The 25043-nt window shown below is 39.0% G+C and overlaps 1 protein-coding gene across 3 annotated transcripts in view; it reads right to left on the bottom strand.

Annotated features, from left to right (window-relative positions):
- The window catches only part of LOC143290436 (electrogenic aspartate/glutamate antiporter SLC25A13, mitochondrial-like), a 39343-nt gene extending 14305 nt beyond the window's left edge, over positions 1-25038 (bottom strand). Inside the window, exons 1-11 of one of the 3 annotated variants that reach the window (XM_076599866.1) lie at positions 25017-25038; positions 24836-24904; positions 11593-11789; positions 9740-9855; positions 8528-8667; positions 6853-6999; positions 5506-5647; positions 4278-4371; positions 2982-3066; positions 1628-1724; positions 319-527 (exon numbers count right to left, since the gene is read on the bottom strand). In XM_076599866.1, the coding sequence (XP_076455981.1) occupies positions 319-527; positions 1628-1724; positions 2982-3066; positions 4278-4371; positions 5506-5647; positions 6853-6999; positions 8528-8667; positions 9740-9855; positions 11593-11789; positions 24836-24904; positions 25017-25037 (1317 nt within the window). In that variant the 5' untranslated portion in view covers position 25038. Of the gene's footprint in view, positions 1-318; positions 528-1627; positions 1725-2981; positions 3067-4277; positions 4372-5505; positions 5648-6852; positions 7000-8527; positions 8668-9739; positions 9856-11592; positions 11790-12816; positions 14298-24835; positions 24905-25016 lie in introns of those variants that run through there. The other 2 variants (XM_076599867.1, XM_076599868.1) reach the window with 2 other exon arrangements.
- Between the last annotated feature and the right edge of the window lie 5 nt (positions 25039-25043).

The following is a 25043-nucleotide window of genomic DNA, read 5'->3' as shown; positions in this document are numbered from 1 at the left end:
GTCCAATGCCTAACCAGTTCTGCTATGCTGCATCCTGTCAAGACATGTTGTAGTAGTAGCTGTGGTAGTTGGACAGGGACAAAGCAAGCTTTGAATCTTTAAAGTAGTCCCTTCTCTATTTCATAATCTGAGCTTTTAAATAGTCCCTTCTCTATTTCATAATATATATATATATCTATATATATGAAAATACATATCTTTTTCTTTTTTTTTTTTACGATCATTATTATTAATATTATTATTGATATTATCATCATTTAAACAGCAAGTCAAGATACACCTCTCCTAGCTATCGACAGCCATCATGTTCACACCCACCGTCAGCTTGATGGCTTTTTCAGGTGCCACACCGACAAGCTGAGGAGCCAGGCCTCGATACAGGCCACGGACCCCTTCGTGCCGGATCACCTTCTTGAAGCAGTCGAAGCTGTTCTTGTACATCAACTCTCCCACATAGGACCCCGTGCGCTGGTTCTGCATGCGCGTCTTCACCAGGTCGATGGGGTACACTGCCGTGGCGCCGGTCGCTGTCCAGCACAGAAACACTTAACCTTGTTTTTTGTTGACACAATGGGAAAGAGAGGTGGTGCAGGCCTGTTCACCTTATACTTGAATTTTGTCTATTCTTGCCATACCTTAAACCCCCAGCCTTGAACAATTTCACCTTGAGAGCAGATGCCAGTAGGTTGTTAAACTCAACTCAAATCTTGCCAGATAAACAGTATACTCCTAAAAACTGTGTACCAAGCAAATGACTGCAATTCACTAAATTCCGTATCCACCCCCAGTATTACTGAAGATTTCACACACCTGACCCCTGAAGGCCAACTCGAGTAATAATTATAATAATGATAATAATGATGAATATTTGGACACCCTATCTCCATAGTCTGTGTTGTTTTCAACTTTCATTGCAGACAATAACAATAACATGCGGTTCAAAGAAATGCCACACAGGTACTGTGAAACAAATAGTGTCAGGAACTGACAGATCCATGTTATACAGATACAAGTTATCAGCCAAACACGGACAAGGACCATGTGTTGATGTAAATGCTAACCACCAACCAAAAAGCCAAGACCTATACAACACAATACAATACACAAAGTAACACAATACAACAAACAACAGAAGACACAAGCCCTCAGCCATACACAGACAAGGACCAGGAAATGTTCACTGCCACCCAAGATGCCCAGACTGACACAATACAATATAATACAGCAAATCACCAACACAACACAATAAAACAAACAAACAGGACACAAGCCCTGAGCCATGCACAAAGACCAGGAAATGTTCACCACCAGCCAAGGCACCCAGACTGATATAACACAACACAACACAACACCAACACAATACAACAAACAACAGGACGCAAGCCCTCAGCCATACAAAGACAAGGACACTGAACTGTTCACCACCAGCCAATGTGCCCAGACTGACAAAACACAATATAACACAACATCAACTCAATACAACACAATAAAACACACAAACAACAGGATACAAACCCTCAGTTATACACGGACAAGGATATCATCATATGATACCACACAATATAATACAACACAAAATAACAACAAACAAAAGGACACAAACCCTCAGCTAAAATAAACCACTTACCACCAGCCAAGGCACCAAGACCGAACCTGTAAACTTGTTCAGCAACAGCTAATAGGGGTGTCCGATTAGTCGTGCCCTGCTCCAAACGTAACTTTTGCTGGAATGGGGGGAAAAAAAGTGATACACATAATTTTTTTTCCTCTTTGAACTAAGTATCATTCAATCAATTAATTCATCAAATATAACACTTGTCATTTCTTGTAGCAAAAGGGTTATATGGTTAATTTCTCTCATTGAGATAATAAGTACACCTCACAGAAAGAGTAACAGAGAAGGAGTGGCTGTGAGTTGAACTAAAAGGTAGAACAGAATCCATTACTAAACAAATGAATAGTAGCATCTTTTCCAAACCAACATTGCGTGTATTTCTCTCTGATCCTTCCAAAATACAGTAGACCAAACTCCATAGTAGACATTAAATTCATAGTCTTGGAGATCTTTTCCCACCCCTTTTACTGCAAAATTGTGGCAGTGTGTGTGTGCATGCTGTGTCAGTGTGGATCTGTATGTATGGATTTGTGGGCTTTTATGTGAAGTGTAGGGCCTGGGTTTATTCATCTGTCAGTCAGTTACGAGTTTGGCCTTCATGTATGTGAGACTGCAAACTGTTGCATGCATGCTGTGCATCGGTGTGTGTGTGTATAAGTGTGTGTGTGTGTGTGTGTGTGTGTGTGTGTGAGTAGAGTGAGTGAGTGCCAGTGTATGTGTGTATGTGTGTGTGCAGATGCATGTTTGTCTGTGTGTGTGCATTCGCACACTTGTGTCAGTGTGTATGGATGTGTGGGTGCACATGGGTTCGCTAAACAGGGCTAATTTTTCTTCTATTATCTGCCTTCTACTTATCTATCCCTTCACTATATCTTAAAGTATTTGCTCAGATTTTCTTCCCATTTTTATTTCAATCATTAGCCTTCTACTTACCTTCCCCTTCGCTTTTATTTTGAAGTATTTACTTATGGTTTATTTTGTCTTACCATTTAATTTCATTTTTAAGTTAACATTTTCCACAAAACTAGGGTTTGCTCTCAAGGACTGATCAGTGTGTTGGGTTCGTATGCAGGTCAGGCATCTGCCTTTTTTAAAATTTCTTTTCTTTTCTTTTTTATTTTATTTTATTTTTTTTATAGGTGTGGTGTAGCGTATATGGATCTGTTCACGTGTTCTACCACCTCCTTGATACTGAAACTGACATAATCTCATGTAATATACATGCAGTGTTTAGTGCTATGTTTATGAATATTGTAATAAATAAATAAATAAGTAAATGAATAATACAAAATTAAAAAGAGAGAGAGGGAGAGAGAGAAGAAAAATATTTTTTGGGGAAAAAAAAGGTAATAAACACCATATATACCTCAGCAATCTGCATCTGGATCTTGAAGGGCGTGTCTCGTCCCCCTTCAGCCGAAAGGGCATCCAGATCAGCGAAAGACAGTGTACTGCACACAAAACAATGGGAATAATGACAGAAAAAACAACTGTCTCCTATCACCTGGCAAAAACTCACTCAACACAGCACCTGGAATAAATACTAACTGTTCCAATTACAAACTGACTTGCATCACAGAAAATGAACAAAGCACCTGAACAGTTTGGATGCCAACATTTGCATTTTCAGCCATACTGGATGTATATGTTCTTGATATTTGAATGAGCAGCTGAAGAAACATACTTCACTTCACAGGTAATCATCTGTATGACAGAAATCACATTATAAGGTTGTCAACCATCTAAAACAAAATTTCCCCATGAAAATTCAGGTGCTTCTTTTACAGAAAAAAAAACCCACCATCCTAACACACACACACACACACACACACCCATACCAATCCAGTAAAACATACACACCTACATGCATGCACATACCCCTACAGCATCCAGCCAAACATATCCAAAAATACACACACTCCTGCATACATACACATGCAACATGGGTGAGAGTGACTGATTTTTGAAATACAGAAAAATCTGCAGCCAGGATCAAGGGACCACTGAACTAGTGAGTCTTAAGACTGAAACAAAGTAAACTAAAGGGTAAAAATTGCAAAAATCCCAAAATGGATTTGTATCATACTATACTTCCACTTATGTTGCAATTTCACATACACACACTTTTATTTTTAATGCATCAGAACTTAGAAGATTTCAAATTTTTTTATTTCAATAACAATGATGACAAAGGTGATGAAAATGCTGTCACAGGGGTCCATTTAGGTTTTGGGACTTACTGACGATGCTGTACTCTCAAAATATATCCCAGCATCAACCAAGCTGAGAAATACAAACACCTGCAGTGTTGGTCAGGAAATCTAAGCAACATACCCAAACACGCATCTGTTGAGTAGATGACCCTCGACTGTGTGGTCCCAGTATTCAGATTTGAGCCCACAGCGAACTCAGATCAGGGCAGGAGCCAGCCACGGACAACAACAACAAAAATCAAAACAAAAAAAAATCCAACAAACATCTGAAGGGGTTCAAATCCATGTCACACGCCATGAATTTGTCCACACACCACAGCAAACTCAAATCAGGGCAGGAACCAACCACGGTCAACAACAACTACAAAAAAACAACAACAAAAAACAACCAACATCTGATGGGGCCAAACCCATGTCACAGACGGTGGTTTTGACCACACACAACTGACCCAGTCTGACGGCGCAAATGAGCCAGGGTGAAGAGGATGTCGATTTCCAGAGGCGTGATCTGTGCAAACTCCTGGGCCTGGTACATCAGCTCCTCTGAAAACCAGACAAACCGATACACTATACCTCTCCACTCTGTCCACAAACACAGCCACACAGTTTTAGTTTCTTCTTCTTTGTTCATGGGCTACAACTCCAACGTTCACTTGTATGTACATGAGTGGGCTTTCACGTGTATGACCGTTTTTACCCCGCCATGAAGGCAGCCATACTCCGCTTTCAGGTGTGTGCATGCTGGGTATATTCTTGCTTCCATAACCCAGCGAATGCTGACATGAATTACAGGATCTTTAACGTGCATATTAGATCTTCTTTGTGCATATACACACGAAGGGGGTTCAAGCACTAGCAGGTCTGCATATGTTGACCTGGGAGATTGGAAAAATCTCCATCCTCTACCCACCAGGCGCCAATACCAAATCTGAATATGGGACCCTCAGACTGAAAGTCCAACGCTTTAATGCTTCAATTTCTCTGGATGGCGTCACTGCATTCGGATAAATCCATTCACGCTATACCACATCTGCAATGCAGATGCCTGACTAGTCATGTCTTGAGTGCATGCATACATATTTGTGTACCTATCAAAGAACATTTGATTTCTTCTACAGAATGCAAATTGCCAGAGGACAACACTTTTGTCGCCATGGGTTCTTTTTCAGTGCGCTAAGCGCATGCTGCACACAGGACCTCAGTTTATCATTTCATCGGATTGACTAGATGCTTTGCTTGATTTTCTAGTCAAATTTGGGAGAACTGTGAGGGGGGATCAAACTCAGACTATCATGAACATTGCACTGACAGATAAGTGTCTTCACCATCAGGATTAAATTTTCCTACTCAAACTAGGCGTACGACAGCTCAGTGGTCAAAAATGTCTGCCAAAAAGGCGACTCAGTCCTGATGTGGCGACCACCCTGGAGGCGCAGGATTGAATCTGCTGAGGACAAGGTCGGGGGGAAAAAAAAAGCAATACAAGGGCATCCAGAAGTCATGACCTGGGTGCAGGCCAGCCCCCTTAGAATGTAATGAGTTAAGTGCCAAAACACTCAACTGAGGGGGGGCTTCTCTGAAGACCTTGCACTGTCCAGCTCTCCCTAGAGTTTCTTATCATTGTACTGGGGCAGTAAGTAAGTACTGCATTCTAATGTACTGTTGTGCGCACTGTACCTTTGGTGACCTCCCGGGTGGTGTCTCGCCGTGTGGTAGCCAGGAAGATTCGGCGCACCAGTTCGATGTTGTTGAGCAGGGAGACAAAGGCGGTGAAGTAAGCATAGCTGATCTGTCGATGGCGCTCCTCTCCCATGGCCGCCTGGCACACACAGACACATTCGGTTACCACTCACTTCTTCACCATACTGACAAAGACTCTGTTGCTTTATTTATCAGTGTTGTTTGGACTGACTGATATGGATACTTGTACAGCAACCTCTCTTCAGTCAGTGACCAAGCTCTGTGCGCTCTATAAATACAGAATCTATCACCACACTGCCAAGAATCGATTTATTTATTTAACATTGTTACTTTGACCGATACGGATACTTATACAGCACTGATTCTCTGTCAGTGACCAAGCTCTTTGCGCTTTACAAACACAGAGCGATTTGCGCAACAGGCTGTCTACCTGGGTGGAGCCGACTAAAATCTGCCTTTAGGCGCTCATCATTCATTTCCTGTGTCATTCTGTCAGGCATCAGTAACACACACATGTATACTGACTGGATTTTTGCAACAAAAGTTTGCCAGGGACAACTCTCTTGTTGTTCTTTTACATATGCTAAGTGCATGCTACACACAGGAATTTGATATATCAACTAATCCTTATGATCAGCATCCATGTCACCACTAAAGGTTCTAGCAGAGGGGGAAAAAATTTTGGCAAGCATGGGATTCAATCCTATATGCTCAGATTCTCTCACTTCCTACACTGATGTGTTATCACTAGGCCACCAGTCTGCAATGCCAAAGAATCTATTAGTTTATCTATTTATTTACCATGACTGCTTACAGGCCAGCAGACCACACAGGGCCATATCTGCACAAAAGCAGAGGCAGCTATGCATTTACCATCTCAAGACCTCCGAAAAATGTAAGCATGATTTAAACATTTTGAAATTGTCCCACAAAAAAAAGAAGAAAAAATCAACTGTATTCCAACAAAACTATTGTCATGGAGATACATTTTCTTTCACTTTGCTTTAAAATCGCAACAGGAAAATAAAATCTTATTTTTGAAACACACATGCAATGACTAAACAAAGAAAGAAGAAAAAGAAGAGAACACAGTTAAAATACAAATCTGATATCCAAAGCGACACAAAACAAACTGAAACTTCTTCTTCGTTCATGGGCTGCAACTCCCACATTCACTCGCATGTACATGAGTGGGCTTTAACATGTATGACCGTTTTCACCCTGCCATGTAAGCAGCCATACTCTGTTTTCGGGGGTTAAACCAAAAACAATTTCTGAAATCCTGGGCTGTGAAGGATGGCTGTGAACAACACACAAACTGACCATGAGCAGGTTGTCCTTGGTGAAAGGCGTGAGCAGATAGGATTTCAGCGACAGCATGATTTCCTCAAAGTCTTTGACGGTGATGGAACCCGTGTTGCCTTTGTCCAGGCGCCTGAACGCCTGAAGGGCATGCTCATCGTGAAAGTCCTGCAACAACAGAACAGAAACAAACATTACAACAATCATTACAACAACAACAACAAAAAGTGCCAAAAACAAACACAACAATGACGATCATTAAAAACAGTGCCTAAAACAAACAAAACAAACAGCTGTAACAATAATCAAAAAGTGCCTAAAACAGCAATAACAATAATTAAAAAGTGCCTTAACAAACATCAATGTAACAATCATAACAAGGTGCCTACAGCAAACAAGGTGCCTACAGCAAACATCACAATAACAATCATTAAAAAGTGCCTGACACAAACATACCAATAATTATCATTTAAAAAAAGGCTAAACCAAACAACAATAATGATCATAAAAAGTGCCTAAAATAACAAAACAAACAGTAATAACAATCATAAATCCATAAACAGGCCCATAAAACATTACAATATCATAAAAAGTGCCTAAAACAAACATCACAATAACAATCATCAAAAAGAGTGCCTACATCAATACACCAATCACTACCAAAAAAAACCCAAAGCCTGTATCTTGTTCATATCTCTCATAATAGCCAATTCTCGAAAACAAAATCAATATCAAACAATGGGAACAATGTGTCAACTTTTGCTTCAACCATCAAATATCTATAATACAAAAAAAACAACAACATCAATGTTCCATTATTTCCTGGATTATATAACTTCCACTGCACATCATGGGTGCTCATTAACAGAGACTTTCCACTACTGACAAGACATCTGGACCCAAGGCTCAAATGCTGCGAACAAAATCACCACCCGCTAATGCACAAAACCATTTCTGACAACATAAAACAAGAGAGGCAAGGCCTTCAAGACTCACTTGTGATACACTTTAAAAATAAAAATCCAAGCATTTATGTATTGAGTATAATTTCAAAATGTAATGTTTAAGATGAGAAAGATCAGTTTAAAGCAAATTAAGTCCCCTAGCATTAATTACAGAGTAATTTCCCTTCTTTACTATCTGCACCAAAACGTTTGCAAAATAAATAAAACTTCCATACTTAGCAAAAGAAGTTCCTGTTTGAACAAAAAATGATAATAATGACTGCTCTTGTTGTTGGGTCAGAATATCAGATCAAAGTGCCAAGTTTAGAGAATACAAAAAATATAAATATAACAGTAAATGCAGTTTGCATATAATTAGGCTTCATTTTTTTTTTTTTTTTTTGTGCCCATCCCAGACGTGCAATATTGTTTTAAACAAGATGGCTAGAAAGAACTGAATTTTTCCTATTTTTATGCCTAATTTGGTGTCAACTGACAAAGTATTTGCAGAGAAAATGTCAATGTTAAAGTTTACCACGGACACACAGACACACACACACACACACACACAGACAACCGAACACCAGGTTAAAACATAGACTCACTTTGTTTACACAAGTGAGTCAAAAATGGTACAACCAGAAGGTTTGGTCACGCACAAAAATCAACTCCCTGCTCACATACACAATCAGCTGTCTCTGATGACTCACAAAGACGTGGGGGGCTCACAAATAAACGCAGCAAGCACTCACATGAAGCAGTTGAGTGAATTCGTTGTAGGTGACTTTGCGCGACTTGTCCTTGCCAAAATGAAGCTGGATGAACTCGCTGTTGAAGTTGAAGGGCATCTTCTGGTTCAGAGTGGTGTGTTTGATGATGTCTTCAAATTCATCTGGACAAAAGTAAGCGTTCACATGATGACAACAAAAAGGTAAGGCAATAAGTAACAAACCAAATAATATACAGGATGGATGTGCAATTCGACGTGTGCAATGTTAACGTTCATGTCGTTCAACATGTTCGTATATATATATTTATATGTAAACATAAAATATGACATATATCTATAATCACAATGTAATAATTATTATATCAGAATGTCAATTTGTCAAATGCTTTTATATGGAAAACAAATGTTTGTTGCTCCTGTTTAACTGAGTAATGCTTAATGTTGTTTCCTTTAGTGTGTGTGTTTGTGTTGGCTAACTGTCCAGTTGCGTATCGCCGCATCTGATACAATATCTCTTTGTGAGATAATACAGTTATTCTTACTTTATCTTATCTAATAAAATGAAGAGACAATTTATCATGGAACGCTAACATATGACTATAAAATAAAGATGCAAAAAATTCTGACACAAGGGTCATCTGCAGGCAAACCAACAAAGCACACAAATATAGACAGACAGGCAGGCAAAGAAACAATGAAATCCCAAGTTGGTGTGAAATCAGCACACACAAAAAATTTGACAAGCAATTGGCCCAACAGAAAAAGAAAAACATTCAAGCAATCTGTTCTAGTTTTTTTCTAGCATTCTACATTTATAAAAGATGAACAGCATACACTGCATTTTTTGTTGTTGTTTTTTGCTTTTTGTTTTTGCTGCTTATGTAACATCAGTTTGTGCCAGCAGCTCCACTTGAGGCCAGAAGCAGGACAACTGTATAATTCTTGACTGCTGCTAACGAATACGTTCGTCAGAGAAGGGATGTTGCCTTAGAGAACATCAGAGTTGCAAGTCAGAATGTCAGTCAGCATTCTATATTTGAGCTCCATCCTCTGGGGATTGTACTGCTTTTGTTTAGCAAAATCAATTCCACCACTTAAAAGTACACAAGGAGTACTTCTTGCACTTCATTAAGGTTAAGCAGCGAAGGGGTAAAAAAAAAAAAAAAAAAAATCCAGAAACTCTTTCCTTTTCGATAAATGCTTTCCAGAGAGCGCTAGTTCTCTTCACACTCACCACACGTGATGAAACCATTTCCATTTCGGTCGAAAATTTGGAAAGCCAAGGTGTACATGGCATCTGGCAGACACAGGAGAGCTTCAAAGGCCTGGAACTCTGTGAATGAGATGAGCCTGAAGAACACAACAAAACAACAGTATATCTGTACTGCAAAAGAAGGCATCACAATACCAACAGTTCTGTGTGCAGGGCGAACAAGCACATGAACACTGATATTCAAAATGCAGGCTTGTGCTCCCAGTAGGTGTTTCTTAACAAGGATGACTGAATTGAAGGGTGAATGTGCTTTTATTCAATGTACTGTGAAACAAATGATTGAACAGCTATCTTTCATGATTTCAGTGTGAAATGCAGACTTGTGAACCCAGCACGCAAGCATGCATGCCTGTATGTGACGTGAGCAAATGTCTGTACTTTTTTAACATATCGGTGGATTACAAATAGGTGCATAAACACGTTTGAATGATGGAACACAACACAACACAACAAAGATGGGTTCACACAGATACATCTGTTGTGACAAAAAGTAACACAACATACCACACCACAACAACCATAGATTCACACACTGACAGAGAAATGTGTGTTGTGACAAAAAGTAACACAACATACCACACCACAATGACGATAGATTCACAGACTGACAGAGAAATGTGTGCTCTGACAAAAAGTAACACAATACAACACAACAAAGATGAATTCACACAGAGAAATTTGTTGTGACAAAAAAGGCAACACAACAGAACAAAAATGGATCCACACAAGAAATGTGCTGTGAAAAAAAGCAACACAACAAAACAAAAATGGCTCCACACCAAGAAATCTCAAAAATAACACAAAATAACAAAGATGGGTTCACACACGGAAATCTGTTGTGACTAAAAACAACGCAACACAAAACACCATAACAAAGATGGATTCTCACAGAGAAATCTATTGTGACAAAAAGCAACGCAACAAAATAAAGATGGATTAACACAGTGAAATCTGTTACGACAAAAAGCAACTCATCACAACAAAATATATTAACACAGAGAGACCTTTTGAAACAAAAAGCAACACAACAAAATATATTCACACCTAGAGAAATCTGTTGTAACAAAAAGCAACACAACAAAATATATTCACACCTAAGCAACAAAATATATTAACACAGAGAGACCTTTTGAAACAAAAAGCAACACAACAAAATATATTCACACCTAGAGAAATCTGTTGTAACAAAAAGCAACACAACAAAATATATTCACACCTAGAGATCCACAAAGAGAAACCCGCTGTAAAAAAAAAAAAAGCAACACAACAAAATATACTCATACAGAGAGATCTGTTGCAACAAAAAAGCCAACAAAAAGCAATGCACACAACAAAAACGGATTCACACCTAGAGAAATTTGTTGCCACAAAAAAGCAACACAATACAACACAACAAAAATGGATTCACACCTAGAGAAATCTGTTGCCACAATAAAGCAACACAATACAACAAAAACAGATTCACACAAGAAATCTGTTGCGACCAAAAAGTAACACAAAACAACACAACAAAACAAAAATGGATTCACACCTAGAGAAATATGTTGCGACAAAAAAAGCACACAATACAACACGACAAAAATGGATTCACACTAGAAATCTGTTGCGACAAAGACGTAACACAAAACAACACAGCAAAACAAAAATGGATTCGCACCTAGAGAAATCCGCTGCCACAAAAAAGCAACACAAGAGAACACAACAAAATGAACTCACACCTAAAGAAATCTGTTGTGACCACACACAAAAATACAAACAAAACAAACACAACACAACACAGCCAAAAAAGAAGAGGGGGGAGGAAGGCCACTGACTCGTCGCGGGAGGTGTCGACGGTGCTGCCCATGATGTTGAGGGTGTACTCATCATAGTTGTCCTTGTTGAGGATCTGCAGGTAGTGCAGCACAAAATCGCTGTAGGTCATGAAGCGCTCCCCGCCCACCTCCTTGCTGGCGAACTTGTTGAACACCTCCCGCAGGTCCTCCATGTCCGCCCGCTTGACCAGGTCATCCTGTCAACACAAACAACCATATATATATCTTCATCATCATCATCATCATCATTCTACTTCAACAGGCACAACACCAAGTGGTTAAAGCGTTCGACTTTCAATCTGAGGGTCCCAGGTTCGATTCTCAGTAATGGGAACCTGGTGGGTAAAGGGTGGAGATTTTTCCAATCTCCAAGGTCAACATATGTGCAGATCTGTTAGTGCCTGTGTATACACGTGCAGAAAATCAAATACGCATCTCCAAGGTCAACATATGTGCAGATCTGTTAGTGCCTGTGTATACACATGCAGAAAATCAAATACGCATGTTAAAGGTCCTGTAATCAATGTCAGCGTTGGGTGGGTTATGGAAACAAGAACATTCCCAGCATGCACACCCCCGAAAACAGAGTATGGGTGCCTACACGGCAGGGTAAATAATCAAAACGGTCATACACATAAAAGAATGTCACGTCTGTATGACTCATGTGTGTGTGTGTTTGTGTTTGTGTGTGTTTGTGTGTGCGTGCACGCGTCTGAAACTTGAATGAATGACGCAGGAAACGAATAAATCAATGTAACAGAACTGTTCAAGACAGCAGTGAATCAATTTAACAGAACTGTTCAAGACAGCAGCAAGTCAATGCAACATAGCTGTTCAACTTCATTACAGCAGTGATTCAATTTAATGGAACTGTTCAATACATCAGTGAATTAGTGTAAACAGAAGTGTTCAAGACAGCAGTGAATCAGTCCAACAGAACTGTTCAAGACAACAGTGAATTAGTGTAACAGAACTATTCAATACTATTCCTCCCAAAAGAACGATTATTTTAAATATGCTATGTGCATACTGCACATAGGATTTCAATCTTGTATGAGGATATGAAAAAAGTGTCACAGAAATGTAATTAAGTTATCTTACATCCAAGATCAGTACTGTGTGTGTGTGTGTATGCGCACGCATGCGCGCGCACAGAGGCAGAAAGACAGAGTGTGTGTGTGGATTACCAAACATTTTTTGAAATTTACTTCCTCATAAACTTACCCAAAGTTCTAAACTCACAGCCATGCCACACACAAACTGATGCTGAGAAAAGTCAAATATTTCTTCCAAACAAAATTAACAAGAAAATAAATTCACATATCCTAGTTTACTCAGACCTTGTTGATCACCAACAAAATCACCTGTTGAGATCAGCCGAGCTGTGCTGCTTTCAAGCTGATTTTTGTTTCAATATCTGTATGGAATGAAGTAAATCATGCTATTTATATACATGCATCTGGCTCTATTACATGTAACATGGTCTTGCTACCTTCACAGTAAACAGTTTTTATTGCATTCCTGTTATTAACAACACCATGAGGGAACTGTGAGTCACGCTGACATAAAAAAAAATAATAATAATAAAAAATAAAAAAGTATGTTGTCTCCCCTTAGTGTGACTAGTTGGCTCTATCAGAAGAGCGCCAAGCTTACTGTCAGTGTCACATTGCTTTGAGTTGGAATCAGACACTCAACATGAAAACCAACCAGCTGCTTTTTCACTGCCCATGTTGTCCTAATGGTGGCGTCAAGTTAACCCCCCCCCCTCCCCCCCACCCCCCCCCACCACCACTTTCCTGATATGGTTATCCATGTCCAACAAACCACCTGGGATAGCGAGTGTTGACGTTTAACCCAACTGTAACTGTCTCATCCTGCACTGGAAGCTGATTGTGTCATACTCTCAGGGGCGTGGAAATATTCAGTGAAAACATGAACACTGTTGTCCAATTCAAAACACACAACGACAAAACCTAGTTTGCGTGCATCCACAAGTACAAGGTTGAGACTGTGTTTGGTGAAAGTCCCCATGCATGCTCACAAAGCCTCACGCGAATTGTTAACTAATGAACACACACAAACACACACACACACACACAGAGCCCATAATTATTGTCCATGTGCACACACACACACACGCATATAGACAGACAGATAAACAGAATTAGATACATAAATAAACAGTAACTGCGAGTTATCCATTAAATATAAAAGCATTTTTTAAAGAAGAAATTCCCAGATAAACACCCCCCAAAAAGAGTATTCACAAACACAGAGTTCCAGATATGTTAGCTTTGGTCAGAGTTATACTGCCAAACTGTATGAGAAGTAAAACCTCTGCATGGACAGTTTTCAAAAGAGAAGAATAAAGTTGAAAAGTATTACACTGGTAGTCAACGGTGGAAGCCCATAAGAAGCCACAACTTGCTAGTCGAAGGAAAACAGATTCATTCTTTGGCCAAGTCTTTTGTGTTCAGCTACTGACACAAACTGGTTTTGTAAGACTGGGTGAGGTATGTGCATGCCCATACATATGTGTGTCACTGTGTGTGCATGCATGAACATGTGCATGCAGGAATCCAACCATGTGTGCAGTGCATGCATTATCTGCTTGTGCCAAAGAAACATTCATAGTCTTTTTTTTTCCCTTCCCACCTCATCAGAACATTCTTGCAAGTACTAATGACTTTTTCTTCCTTTAGTCCCCCCCACCCACCCCATCCTCAAGAGGGATGACTATTGGATTCGAATGTTTGTGTTCCTGTTTCACACTTGTGAAATTTTAGTCATCTGCAAACCAACACTTGTGTGCAATTTGGCAATACCACCAGGTCGTGAGCCTGGTTAGTTCTGCTCACACAGCATCACCTTGCTGTTTGAATCACAGACATCCAACTAAAAATTGGCATTTTTGCTGTGCACATCTCAATGTGTTGACATTCTGGTAGTATTAGAATCCTCCCTTTCCCCCACACTTTCCTAGGACGATTATCTCCACCAACAGTACCAATACCATGCTGCCCACTTTGTAACAGGGAACTACCACTTCAGGGAGAGGGGCAGTATGACAAGCATGCTGCAGGGCCTCTAGCTCCAAAGCCTCCAAATCAGACACCAAGGCCACAAGCTGACCTCCTTCAGTCCAGTGGTTGAGGGGTCAGTGACAGCACTACCACAAGACAGGTATTTAAAACCGCACAAACAAAACAAGCGTCATGTACAATCTAGATGCTGCAATGACTGTATCACACAAAACATTGCTGAACACTCAGCAACTAACAACAGCAGATGTTTTGTAGTGCCACTATCAAACACTGAGCAATATAGTAACTCCTTTTTTTAAAAGAACAATAGTGGAATGGAACAATCTGTCCAACAACATCAAGTCAACTAGCTTCAGGAAGATGGCCTAGTGCCAACACCACTAGTGCTACTCCAATGCGGAACCATCCTGCAACGGATCCACCAGATCCAGGGGTGGGAGTCCACCTAAAACCTGAATACAATTAAATCATGTTTCTCAGTTCTGGTGGATTGGCAACGTGGCTTTTCCCATTGGCATTAGTAAAATATTTGCAAACAAAGCAGTAATACTAATAGTAATATCTGCTCTTAGTCTTCGCCTGACTGTGCAGCACTGGTCCATAGTTCATAATCATATATTTCTATTTTGCATGATCCATTACACTGTAAAGATATACAAGTTAAAATACGTGACCATGCAGAATCGATCTGACATAAGTGACCGCCAAAGTCTGATAGTCACCGTCTATCCTTAAGTGGGAAGATGGGGGGTGGAAGGAAGGAAGGGGACTTTTTAGAGAAGACAATCGTCCCACAAACAGAGAGAAGAGGTGAGGGGGAGAAGAGAAAGACAGAGAGGGGGATGGGGGTGGGAGTCACACAGACCAACAGGCACCAAGAAGGTCTCAGTCACAGAGTAAACTGAACATATGCACAAACATTTGCAGCAGACGCCATCAGACCCGCATGTGTCTACAAAATAATGCATCTGCTGAAAAGGCCATGCTGTTTGAAGAACAGGATATCTGACACTATGTGCATTACAAAGCCATCTGTGCCACTGCTAACACTCATGTACTGAATGTATACCTCATTACCTGCTACTGTGACTGTGTGAATGGAACAAACATAAAAAAAAAAGGTCATGCTACAAAATTACTTTTCTAGGTCTGGGTAAACATGAACAGCAGTTAGTGAGTTTTTGTTCCTGTTGTTGCTCTTCTTTTTGTTTGTTATTGTTGTTGTTGTTGGTTTGTTTTTGTTGTGTTTTTTTTGTTGTTTTTTAATTCACATAAATTTCAAAGCTGGTACCAGTGCCTGTCTATCAGTATCTATAATAATCAGTTTTTCCAACACTCAGTCCAATGTGGTGTGACACAGACACATCAATTAACCCATTTGGAAATGGAGATGCATGGTCATTCAGAAAAGAAAACTTGTAATTCAAGTATAGAATAGTATAGTATAGTATAGTATAGTATAGTATAGTATTTTAGCCTTTTGCTGATCTTTTGATCAGAGCTAAGTCACCTAACTGTGGAGCTAATTCTAAACAATCTTTTGACCATATCTAAGCTTCAGCCAAGTCTGTAACTGGGTGGTGGGTGGCAACGGGCACAACTTGGGTGGTTCGGAGCGGATGGCGAAGGTCTCTGCAGAACATGTGGTCTTTGAAGACATAGTCTATCATATTTTTGAAGCTGTTGAGTGTTTTTGCGTTTACCACATTGTCATCCAAGTTGTTCAGGTGTCCACTGCTCTGATCGTGAAAAAGTTTTGTCGGAGTCTCGTGCTGCAGAACTGTTTCTTGAGTTTGTAACTGTGACCCCTGGTGGGTCCATTCGGGTTTAGAACGAAAGGAGAGGCACACTTCTACAGTATACTTGTATATCTCAATTAAATCGCCTCTTATTCTTCTATAGCTCATGCTGGGGATACCAGTAATTTTCAGCCTCTTCTTATAGTCCACCTTGTGTAGTCCAGGAATACACTTTGTAGCCCTATGCAGTACATTTTCAATTTGGTTCTGGTCTTTTTCATAATATGGCCCCCAAGCACAGTTCATGAACTCAAGGTGCGGTCTTACTAATGTGATGAATAAGGATCTCATTCAAGTTCTACTGAGCTGTACAAAAATGCAACTTCACTGTTGAATGTTGCATGCAGGCACCATATGGACTGGGGGGACTCCTGGAAAAACCGTCTTTGGAAATCTCTCTTACCATGGAGCCAGAATATCATGTTTGTATCACGCTGGTGGGGATTCCCTTACCTTGGCTTAATGCCTTTTCTCCACATCAGAAATCAGTCTGTCAACCAGTAGGCATGTCAATGCTCTGCTGTCAAGAGAAATCAGTTGGCTTCTAGCAGCTGCTGCTGTTCGTAAGTTACTAACATCTGGACTGATGAATTAAATCAGCACTGGCTTTTTTTTCTTTTCTTATTTTTTTAAAGTATGGCATGCCGCTTTAGTCACTCTTGCATTGCTAGTTTATGTTATGAGTGGTGAGACATGTCAAATAAAACAAAATGTCAACAGATTCAAATCTCCCAAGCAAAAACGTTTGTATTGATTATGATCAGTCTGAACTATTAAAATATCAGTATTTACAGATACCAACAGTAATTATAGTCATTGAATTACTCTGCATTTGCTTTAAAATGTTGTCTGCTCTCCAAATGGGGCTAGTACAGATTTCAACTGTGGCGTGGTTTTCGTGCAGACATAAGAAGTGATTTTTTTAACATCTTTAACTAAAAAACGTAGTATTTTTGCACAGATTTGAAAGTGGGATTTCGTATTTTACTCTAAAATCTAACTGTAAATTGCATATGAGGTACATCCTTGCATGTGTTCTGGTCCTCTCTACAACTGGAAACCAGGAGAAAGTCTAGTGAGTACTCCCAGAATGGAAAGGCTGACACTTTACTTTAGTTAAACCAAACACTTGTTATAAACCACTTGAAGAGATTACTGAAATAATTTTATACTTGCTCTTCTTTCACTTATTTTGTTCTATGATATAGCCTGGTTTTTTTCCTCTTCATTTTTCTCTAGATGTACTTTACTTATTTTCACAGTACCTGGAATATCTTTTTCCTTTTAATCTGGGCCAGCTGAAAATATTCTGACAATTCACACTTCTTCAAAACCGATTACTGGTTAAAATTCACACAAAAGACTCAACAAAATTGTTAGCTGGCATGGTGACAATTCACATAATTATAAACAAACTTTACAGAACTGAGAACTGGGAGAACATTCCCACAATAAAGAGATTTGGTAACTGATCAGAATTCCCACAGAAAACTCTTCTAAACTTAAAACTGGTTAGAATTCCGACAACAGACTCTACAGAATTGATAATGATAACTTGTGACAATTCTCACAAAGGAATCGAAACAGCTTGGGATAGATGGTACAGTGAGAATTCCAACAACAAACTCGACAGAATTGATAACAGGTGAAAATCCCGACAAGCAAACTACATAGAATTGATAACTGTAAGAACTGACATGTATACTTTTACAGATTTGATAACTATTCTTAATTCCTAAAACAAACTCTACAGGATTGACAACTGGTGAGAATTCCCACATCAAACTTTACAAAGCTGATAACTGGTGAGAATTCCCACAACAAATTCTACAGAATATCTAACTGTGAGAATTCACACAAACTACAGAATTTATAACCATGAGAATTCCAGCAAACTCTACAGGACTGATAACTGCACTAAATCTATAGGAAAAAGGATTTATCCCACATCTAATTCTACAAAAGTGATAACTATTGAGAAATCACTAAACCACTACAGGACTGATAGCTGGTGAGGAATTCCCACAACAAATCCAACAGAATCAGTAACTGGTGAGAATCCTATAAAAAATTTAAAAAAAAACAACTGATTATTAACTACTAGTGAGATTTCCCATTAACCCTCCAGGACTGATAACTGGTGAGAATTCCCACAACAAACCCTACAGAATTGATAACTGGTTATAAATCATTACCACAAAAGACTTTGCATTGCTGGCATCTGATGAGAATTCCCAAAACAGATTCTACTGAAGACAATTTCTTTCATTTCAATGCTCATCAATATGTGACCTCACAGTAAACAGACCAGCAGAATACTTCAACACTTGATAACACTTTATCTGTGCTTTGCGTTGCTAATAATGATAGCTCTCCAATGACATAAGAACAGAATCGCACAGACATGATATAACAATGAAGCACCTGCCCAAATAAGTTTTAGCAATAACAGAACCCCTTCCTCTTCTTTCCTCAGCTCCAGATGAGGTATGTTAAGTCTGTGTAATAAAATTAATCATGCATACCATAATATTGTCTGTAAACTCATAATTCACAAGTCTGCACACTAGTACACTCATAGATTATTACATAAACTTCTGCATGTTTTGTAACACTCTATTAATGTCTATACAGTGGCAGACAGACATACTTCAAAAGGACCTTGACCGTAAGCTGTCACCCTGACCTTTAAATGGTCTTATTCTGAGTGCTGTTAATGCAAAGTCAAAGTGGTCAATTTGTATTGGTTCCAAGCGTCAATGCCAGGAGCGAATTTCATTTTTTTTTAAATCCACTTTCTGTAAGTGTAACTAAATACCACACAACAATGTAAACAAGATAATTCAGTTCACTCCACTCTAATATCATGTCACAACTGTCACCTCTGCTTATCATTTTGAAACAAACATTATCTTCTGGACCAGGCGGCAACTGATTATCTTAGTCCAGCAATTGTGAAAAAAAATCTATCCACAAACACAGACAATACAATTTATGATACACAGCTGTGACTTCCCTCAGATTCAATTTGATACAAGCAAACAAACAAACAAGCTGTTTCAAACAGCTAAATTAGGTAACACTAACAGATGGCAACAATGGCTTCCATGAATCACCTTGCTACAACCCATCAGAACTGCTGTGATCAATTCCTTTTTTTATACCATCTGTCTCTCTGCAGTGACAAATCAACAAAACACAAACAAGGTTATAAATATCAACAACGCTCAACACTATCATCTATAATCAAGACTTACAAGTTACACTACAACTCACAAGCAAGACAAATGGAATAAATGTGTCAATGACAACACACACACACACACACACACACACACAATCACACCACACGCCAACACCAAGACACCCATGAAAGCTGATGTGTACAGGTTTTTAAGGCCCTACCTGAAATAGGCAGTGCTCAACCTGCAGCTAAAACACCAACCAACAGTACAGTATAATTCAAAATACAATTTCAGCAGCACTGGTTGACAATATCAAAGACCAGTCCTTGACAGAAGTTCAACACTGAACCAGAAACAAGGGTGGGTCCTTTTTTAGGGAGGGGGGGTCGGGGGGCGGATGGGGGGGGGGTTGGGGTGGTTGGTGTGCGTGCACGCACACATAAGTGTGCGTGTCTGTCTGTCTGTCTCTGTGTGTGGCATGTGTTTTTGCATGTGTATGTGTATGTGTGTGTGTGTGTGTTTACGCTTACATGTGGCGTGTGTTCATGAAAAGTGAAGTAATGGATTTTCAGAAGTAGTGTGTGTGTATATGCATGCATTTGTAGGTTCATGCGTGACTGTGTGTGAGTCTGTGCCTCTGTGAGCATGTGTGCGTCTTTAAATTGCCCATATTCTTGTTGTTACTGTTATCATTATTTCTTGTTTTACATTTTCACATCTTAAACATTGAAGGGTGTACCCAATAACATGATCTCATCTAATTGTTCTCTCTAACTGATGTTTTAAATTATATGTGTATCTGTATGTTTGTGTGGGGATTATTGAGTGAATGCTTTTAGTGCTATTGATTGTAAAGCACATACAGCTTCAAACAATATGTGCTACAACAAGATGTCTTAATAAACAAATAAATAAATAATGGAATAGAAATTATGGACACTGCAAAGCATATTTTATTCACCTTGGAACATAACTTCTTAAAATCTCTGCACTGTTATGACCTGACCTTTGACTTTTAACCTGATTCTGAATGCATTTATTTCAGCTAAAGTGTAACCTTTGACTTTTAACCTGATTCTGAATGCATTTAATTCAGCTAAAGTGTAACCAATCACTGTTCCAAATTTACTGAAAAAACAAAACTCCACTGCACTTCATACTTTCTTAAAATATGTCATGTTCTGACCTTGAACTCTAAAGCCTGACCTTCACTCTTCCAGGATTTTTGTAAACTATACCAAGTTTGATTAAAACTGCATGAAAGGTCAATCTCTTTTGCATTGAACAACAAGCTTTTCCTTTTATTATTCATATGCCTGTTGTGATCTTCACCCTTGACCTTGAATTTCAACTGGGTTCACAATACAGTATCACCAGGGACAGTCACAAGATCAGGTTTAAAGGAAATTTGAATCATTTTGATGTAAAATTGCAACATGAGTTCAGCAGTCTTTTCAATTTTGCCACATGATAAAACTTTGATCTTTCCCCCTACTTACCACACAAAGTTTGGTCCCTAAAAACCATAACGGTCATACACGTAAAATGTTACGTGTCTGGCTGAGTGTGAAAATGTGCATGCCTGAAATCTGATTGAATGACACAGGAAACTTTTGTGAGCACCCAATGGCAACCATCAGTCAGCACTATCCAAGTAGGTAGCCTGTTGTACAAATGACCCCAAGTTTATAAAGCGCTTAAAGCTTGGTCTCTGACCGAGGACAGGTGTATACAAGCAGAAATGCCAAAGAATCGATAGACAGATAGAAAATGCAAAAAAAAAACTTAGCCATATGAAGAGCACAGAAACAGGAGTCGAGATGGCTGCCGGAAAAAGAGGGCACTAGCCAGGGGGGCAAAGGGGAGGTTACCTACTTCCGGGAGGTTATCAGCCGTAGTTACTTTCGTTTTCTCCGCATAGGCGGATAGTAGTTTGTACAGGACAGGATTGTCAGACCCCTGCCGGAGTCTGCACTAGTGGGTCATGGTTAAGTATGTGTAATTTAAGTATCCATATCAAATCCTAAACCACTTGTGGTTGCCGATAAAATACAAACAATTCCAACAGCCAAGGACGTATCAGCATGAACTGACACTGAATGAAAAAGAACAAACATGCACACACAAAAACACATACACTCACACACAAGAACAAATGAACACACAGACAACCAAGACTGGTTTATAACAAAATGACTCACTAAAGTCACTTTCTTCACGCACAAGTGAGTCAACTGTGAAAAGTTGCTGACATACTGAAATCCACCGGCAGCAAAAGGGACCCATCACACTGCCTATGCTGGAATATTTCATTAATATACAAATGTTACACCCCTTGATCTAGCAGACGACAAATTCTCAGTTGGAAAAATTAATGGAAGCAGACTGATCCATGTCGTAAAACGTCAATCTCAATTGGAACCTTACACATAGACAGCCCACTAACACTTAAATAGTTAAAACAAACTTGTACCAACATGTATACAAGCATCTGTTGTTAGCAGATTAGAGTAGTTCAGTTCAATGATACTAATATTTTCATTTCCAAGCTAAAATTATGGCTGAATGCTATGAAGAAGAAAAAAAACAACAACAACAAAAAAAACACCACAATTCAAAGCAGAATACAGTCACGAACTTGAGGGCATCATACACAGTACTTAACACAGTGAGAGACTGATAACAGAACTGCATATGACCTCTTTTGTAAAAACTTAACTATCTTATTTATAAACACTATATAAGTATGTTGCATCGTATTACTCTTTTTTGTCACAACAGATTTCTCTGTGTGAAAACATAAACTGAGGTCACCAGTTTAGGACAAATATAATTTACAGGACAGGAATCAGACCCCTGCCGGAGTCTGCACTAGTGGGTCACAATTAAGTATGTGTAGTTAAACTGTACCATTGTATCTTGTGTTTGCTTACAAGTTATAACCTTAGAGCACACATAGTTCCACTGCCAGTTTCAAAATTTTGGACATAATTTGAAGATAAATGTTGTTACAACACTCATGATGTTCTATTTAGTGCCCTACACAAATAAGCTTTGTCATTTTATCATAAATAGAAATACTGTGCTTTTCCGGATAATAAATGAATTACTCAGAAAAAAAGTGTTAAATACATCAAACTCTTAAGTCCTCATGAAAAATGTACAACTACAATACAAAAAAAAGTGAAAAAAAGGGGGGGAAAAAGAGAATATTATCCACATACAATGTGCCCTTATGGTTTATTCTAGATGCAGTTTCTTAAAGCCGAGCAAGTACTAATTCCATCTGGCCATGCAAACTTTCTACTGACTTGCCTAACTGAACAAGTGGAGAAAAAAAAGCTGACTCCTAGGGTGTGTGTGTGTGTGTGTGTGTGTGTGTGTGTGTGTGTGTGTGTGTGTGTGTGTGTGTGTGCATGTGTGCAGAAACTAGTGAAAGTATGTGCACTCATATGTGTTAACTGTTATCTCATCTAAGTTTTAGTTTATAACTAGCCATATTACTCATGATTAAGGCCTGAAATTACACATACCATTCTTGTGTTCACACTACATACATGTATATCATACCATACACATAAAGATGCTAGCACACATGATACATGCACACTATAATAAGCTATGCATATGCACACATATTCACAATACACACACACACATGCATGTGCATACATGTACACACACACACACATCAATCAACTGTTGAAGTCGTCACTGCATACACATAAGTTTACAATTACATCCCACTTTCTCCACTCTGATGCTCACACATGCTGACAGTGACATATCCTCCCATAGCTCCAATTCCTACCCTCGTACAGGTTTCTTCCACGTTTATCTTATCAGAAACTGGATCACCTATCAAAGGAAAATAGCACACAAAACCTGCAAGCCATATCATGGTATCCATGACATCTTCAAATGGCACTTACTGGGTCAGTTGCAAATGTGCACACCTACTGTGGCTACTCTGTAGCACTTCATAACAGATTATCCCTTCACCATCGAAATTGTTTCCCTGTTTTGACTCACTTGTGTAAACAAAGTGAGTCTATGTTTTAACCCAGTGTTCGGTTGTCTGTGTGTGTGTGTGTGTGTGTGTGTGTGTGTGTCTGTGTGTGTGTGTGTGTGTGTGTGTGTGTGTGTCCATGGTAAACTTTAACATTTTCTCTGCAAATACTTTGTCAGTTGACACCAAATTAGGCATAAAAATAGGAAAAATTCAGTTCTTTCCAGTCATCTTGTTTAAAACAATATTGCACCTCTGGGATGGGCACAATAAAATAAAAAATGAAGCCTAATTATATGCAAACTGCATTTATTGTTATATTTATATTTTTTGTATTCTCTAAACTTGGCACTTTGATCTGATATTCTGACCCAACAACAAGAGCAGTCATTATTATCATTTTTTGTTCAAACAGGAACTTCTTTTGCTAAGCATTGAAGTTTTATTTATTTTGCAAACGTTTTGGTGCAGATAGTAAAAAAAGGAAATTACTCTGCAATTAATGCTAGGGGACTTAATTTGCTTTAAACTGATCTTTCTCATCTTAAACATTACATTTTGAAATTATACTCAATACATAAAGAGCTTGGATTTTTTTTTTTTTTTTTTTTTTAAGTGTATCACAAGTGAGTCTTGAAGGCCTTGCCTCTCTTGTTTTTCTTTTTCTTTTTTTTCTTTCTAACTTTGTTTTTTGTTGCTTGTTTGCACTTTTAACATAGGGTCATTCTAACTTTCACTTCAAAAACTACTTGGAACACTCCAACACTACACTGCAAAAGCTGAGTCTGGAAAAGGATGAGTAGGCTACACGGAGTTATGTCCCTTACCCGGCTCTGTAAAGTTCTAGGCAAATGCAGAAAACAAATCTATCAAGCACCTAACAGAAGTTTTAAAAGAACTTCAAAATTATCCAGTGCACCTTCCATTTTAAATGCGTAAAACAGAAAACTCCTGAAGTCTGTTTCTTTATCTCCATATAAACCGGATTATGCAATAAAGCGAGTATAATTCATGCTGCACGGCACTTCACAGCAACGTCACCCCTGTTGCAGACGACAGAAGAAGAACAATCCAGGTTAGCTGACTGCATCTCATGAAAATGCATTGAGATAAACAATATTCATAATCACGTCACTAAATAACTTCGTAAAAAAAACTATGCCTCAAAAAACTTCACTTTCAAGACTATTGAACTTGACTAACCTTCCGATCGTCGCATTTGGCTGTTTTCCCGATGGGCCATATTTTGGACACAATCTCGAGCTTGCCGCCCTGAAACAAATCAAAGAAGGTTATACATTGTTCTCCCACTCAATGCAATTAAAAGTAAGACTAAAATACATTTCAACTGAACGCAAAAAGCATCAAATAGGACGAAACATACATTGTTGCCTTGTCCCGCCATGTTTCA

This window comes from Babylonia areolata, chromosome 15, assembly GCF_041734735.1.
Source record: "Babylonia areolata isolate BAREFJ2019XMU chromosome 15, ASM4173473v1, whole genome shotgun sequence".
NCBI lineage: Eukaryota > Metazoa > Mollusca > Gastropoda > Neogastropoda > Buccinidae > Babylonia > Babylonia areolata.
The sequence above is the reverse complement of the archived record's forward strand: the minus strand, read 5'-3'. Positions and strand labels throughout refer to the sequence as shown.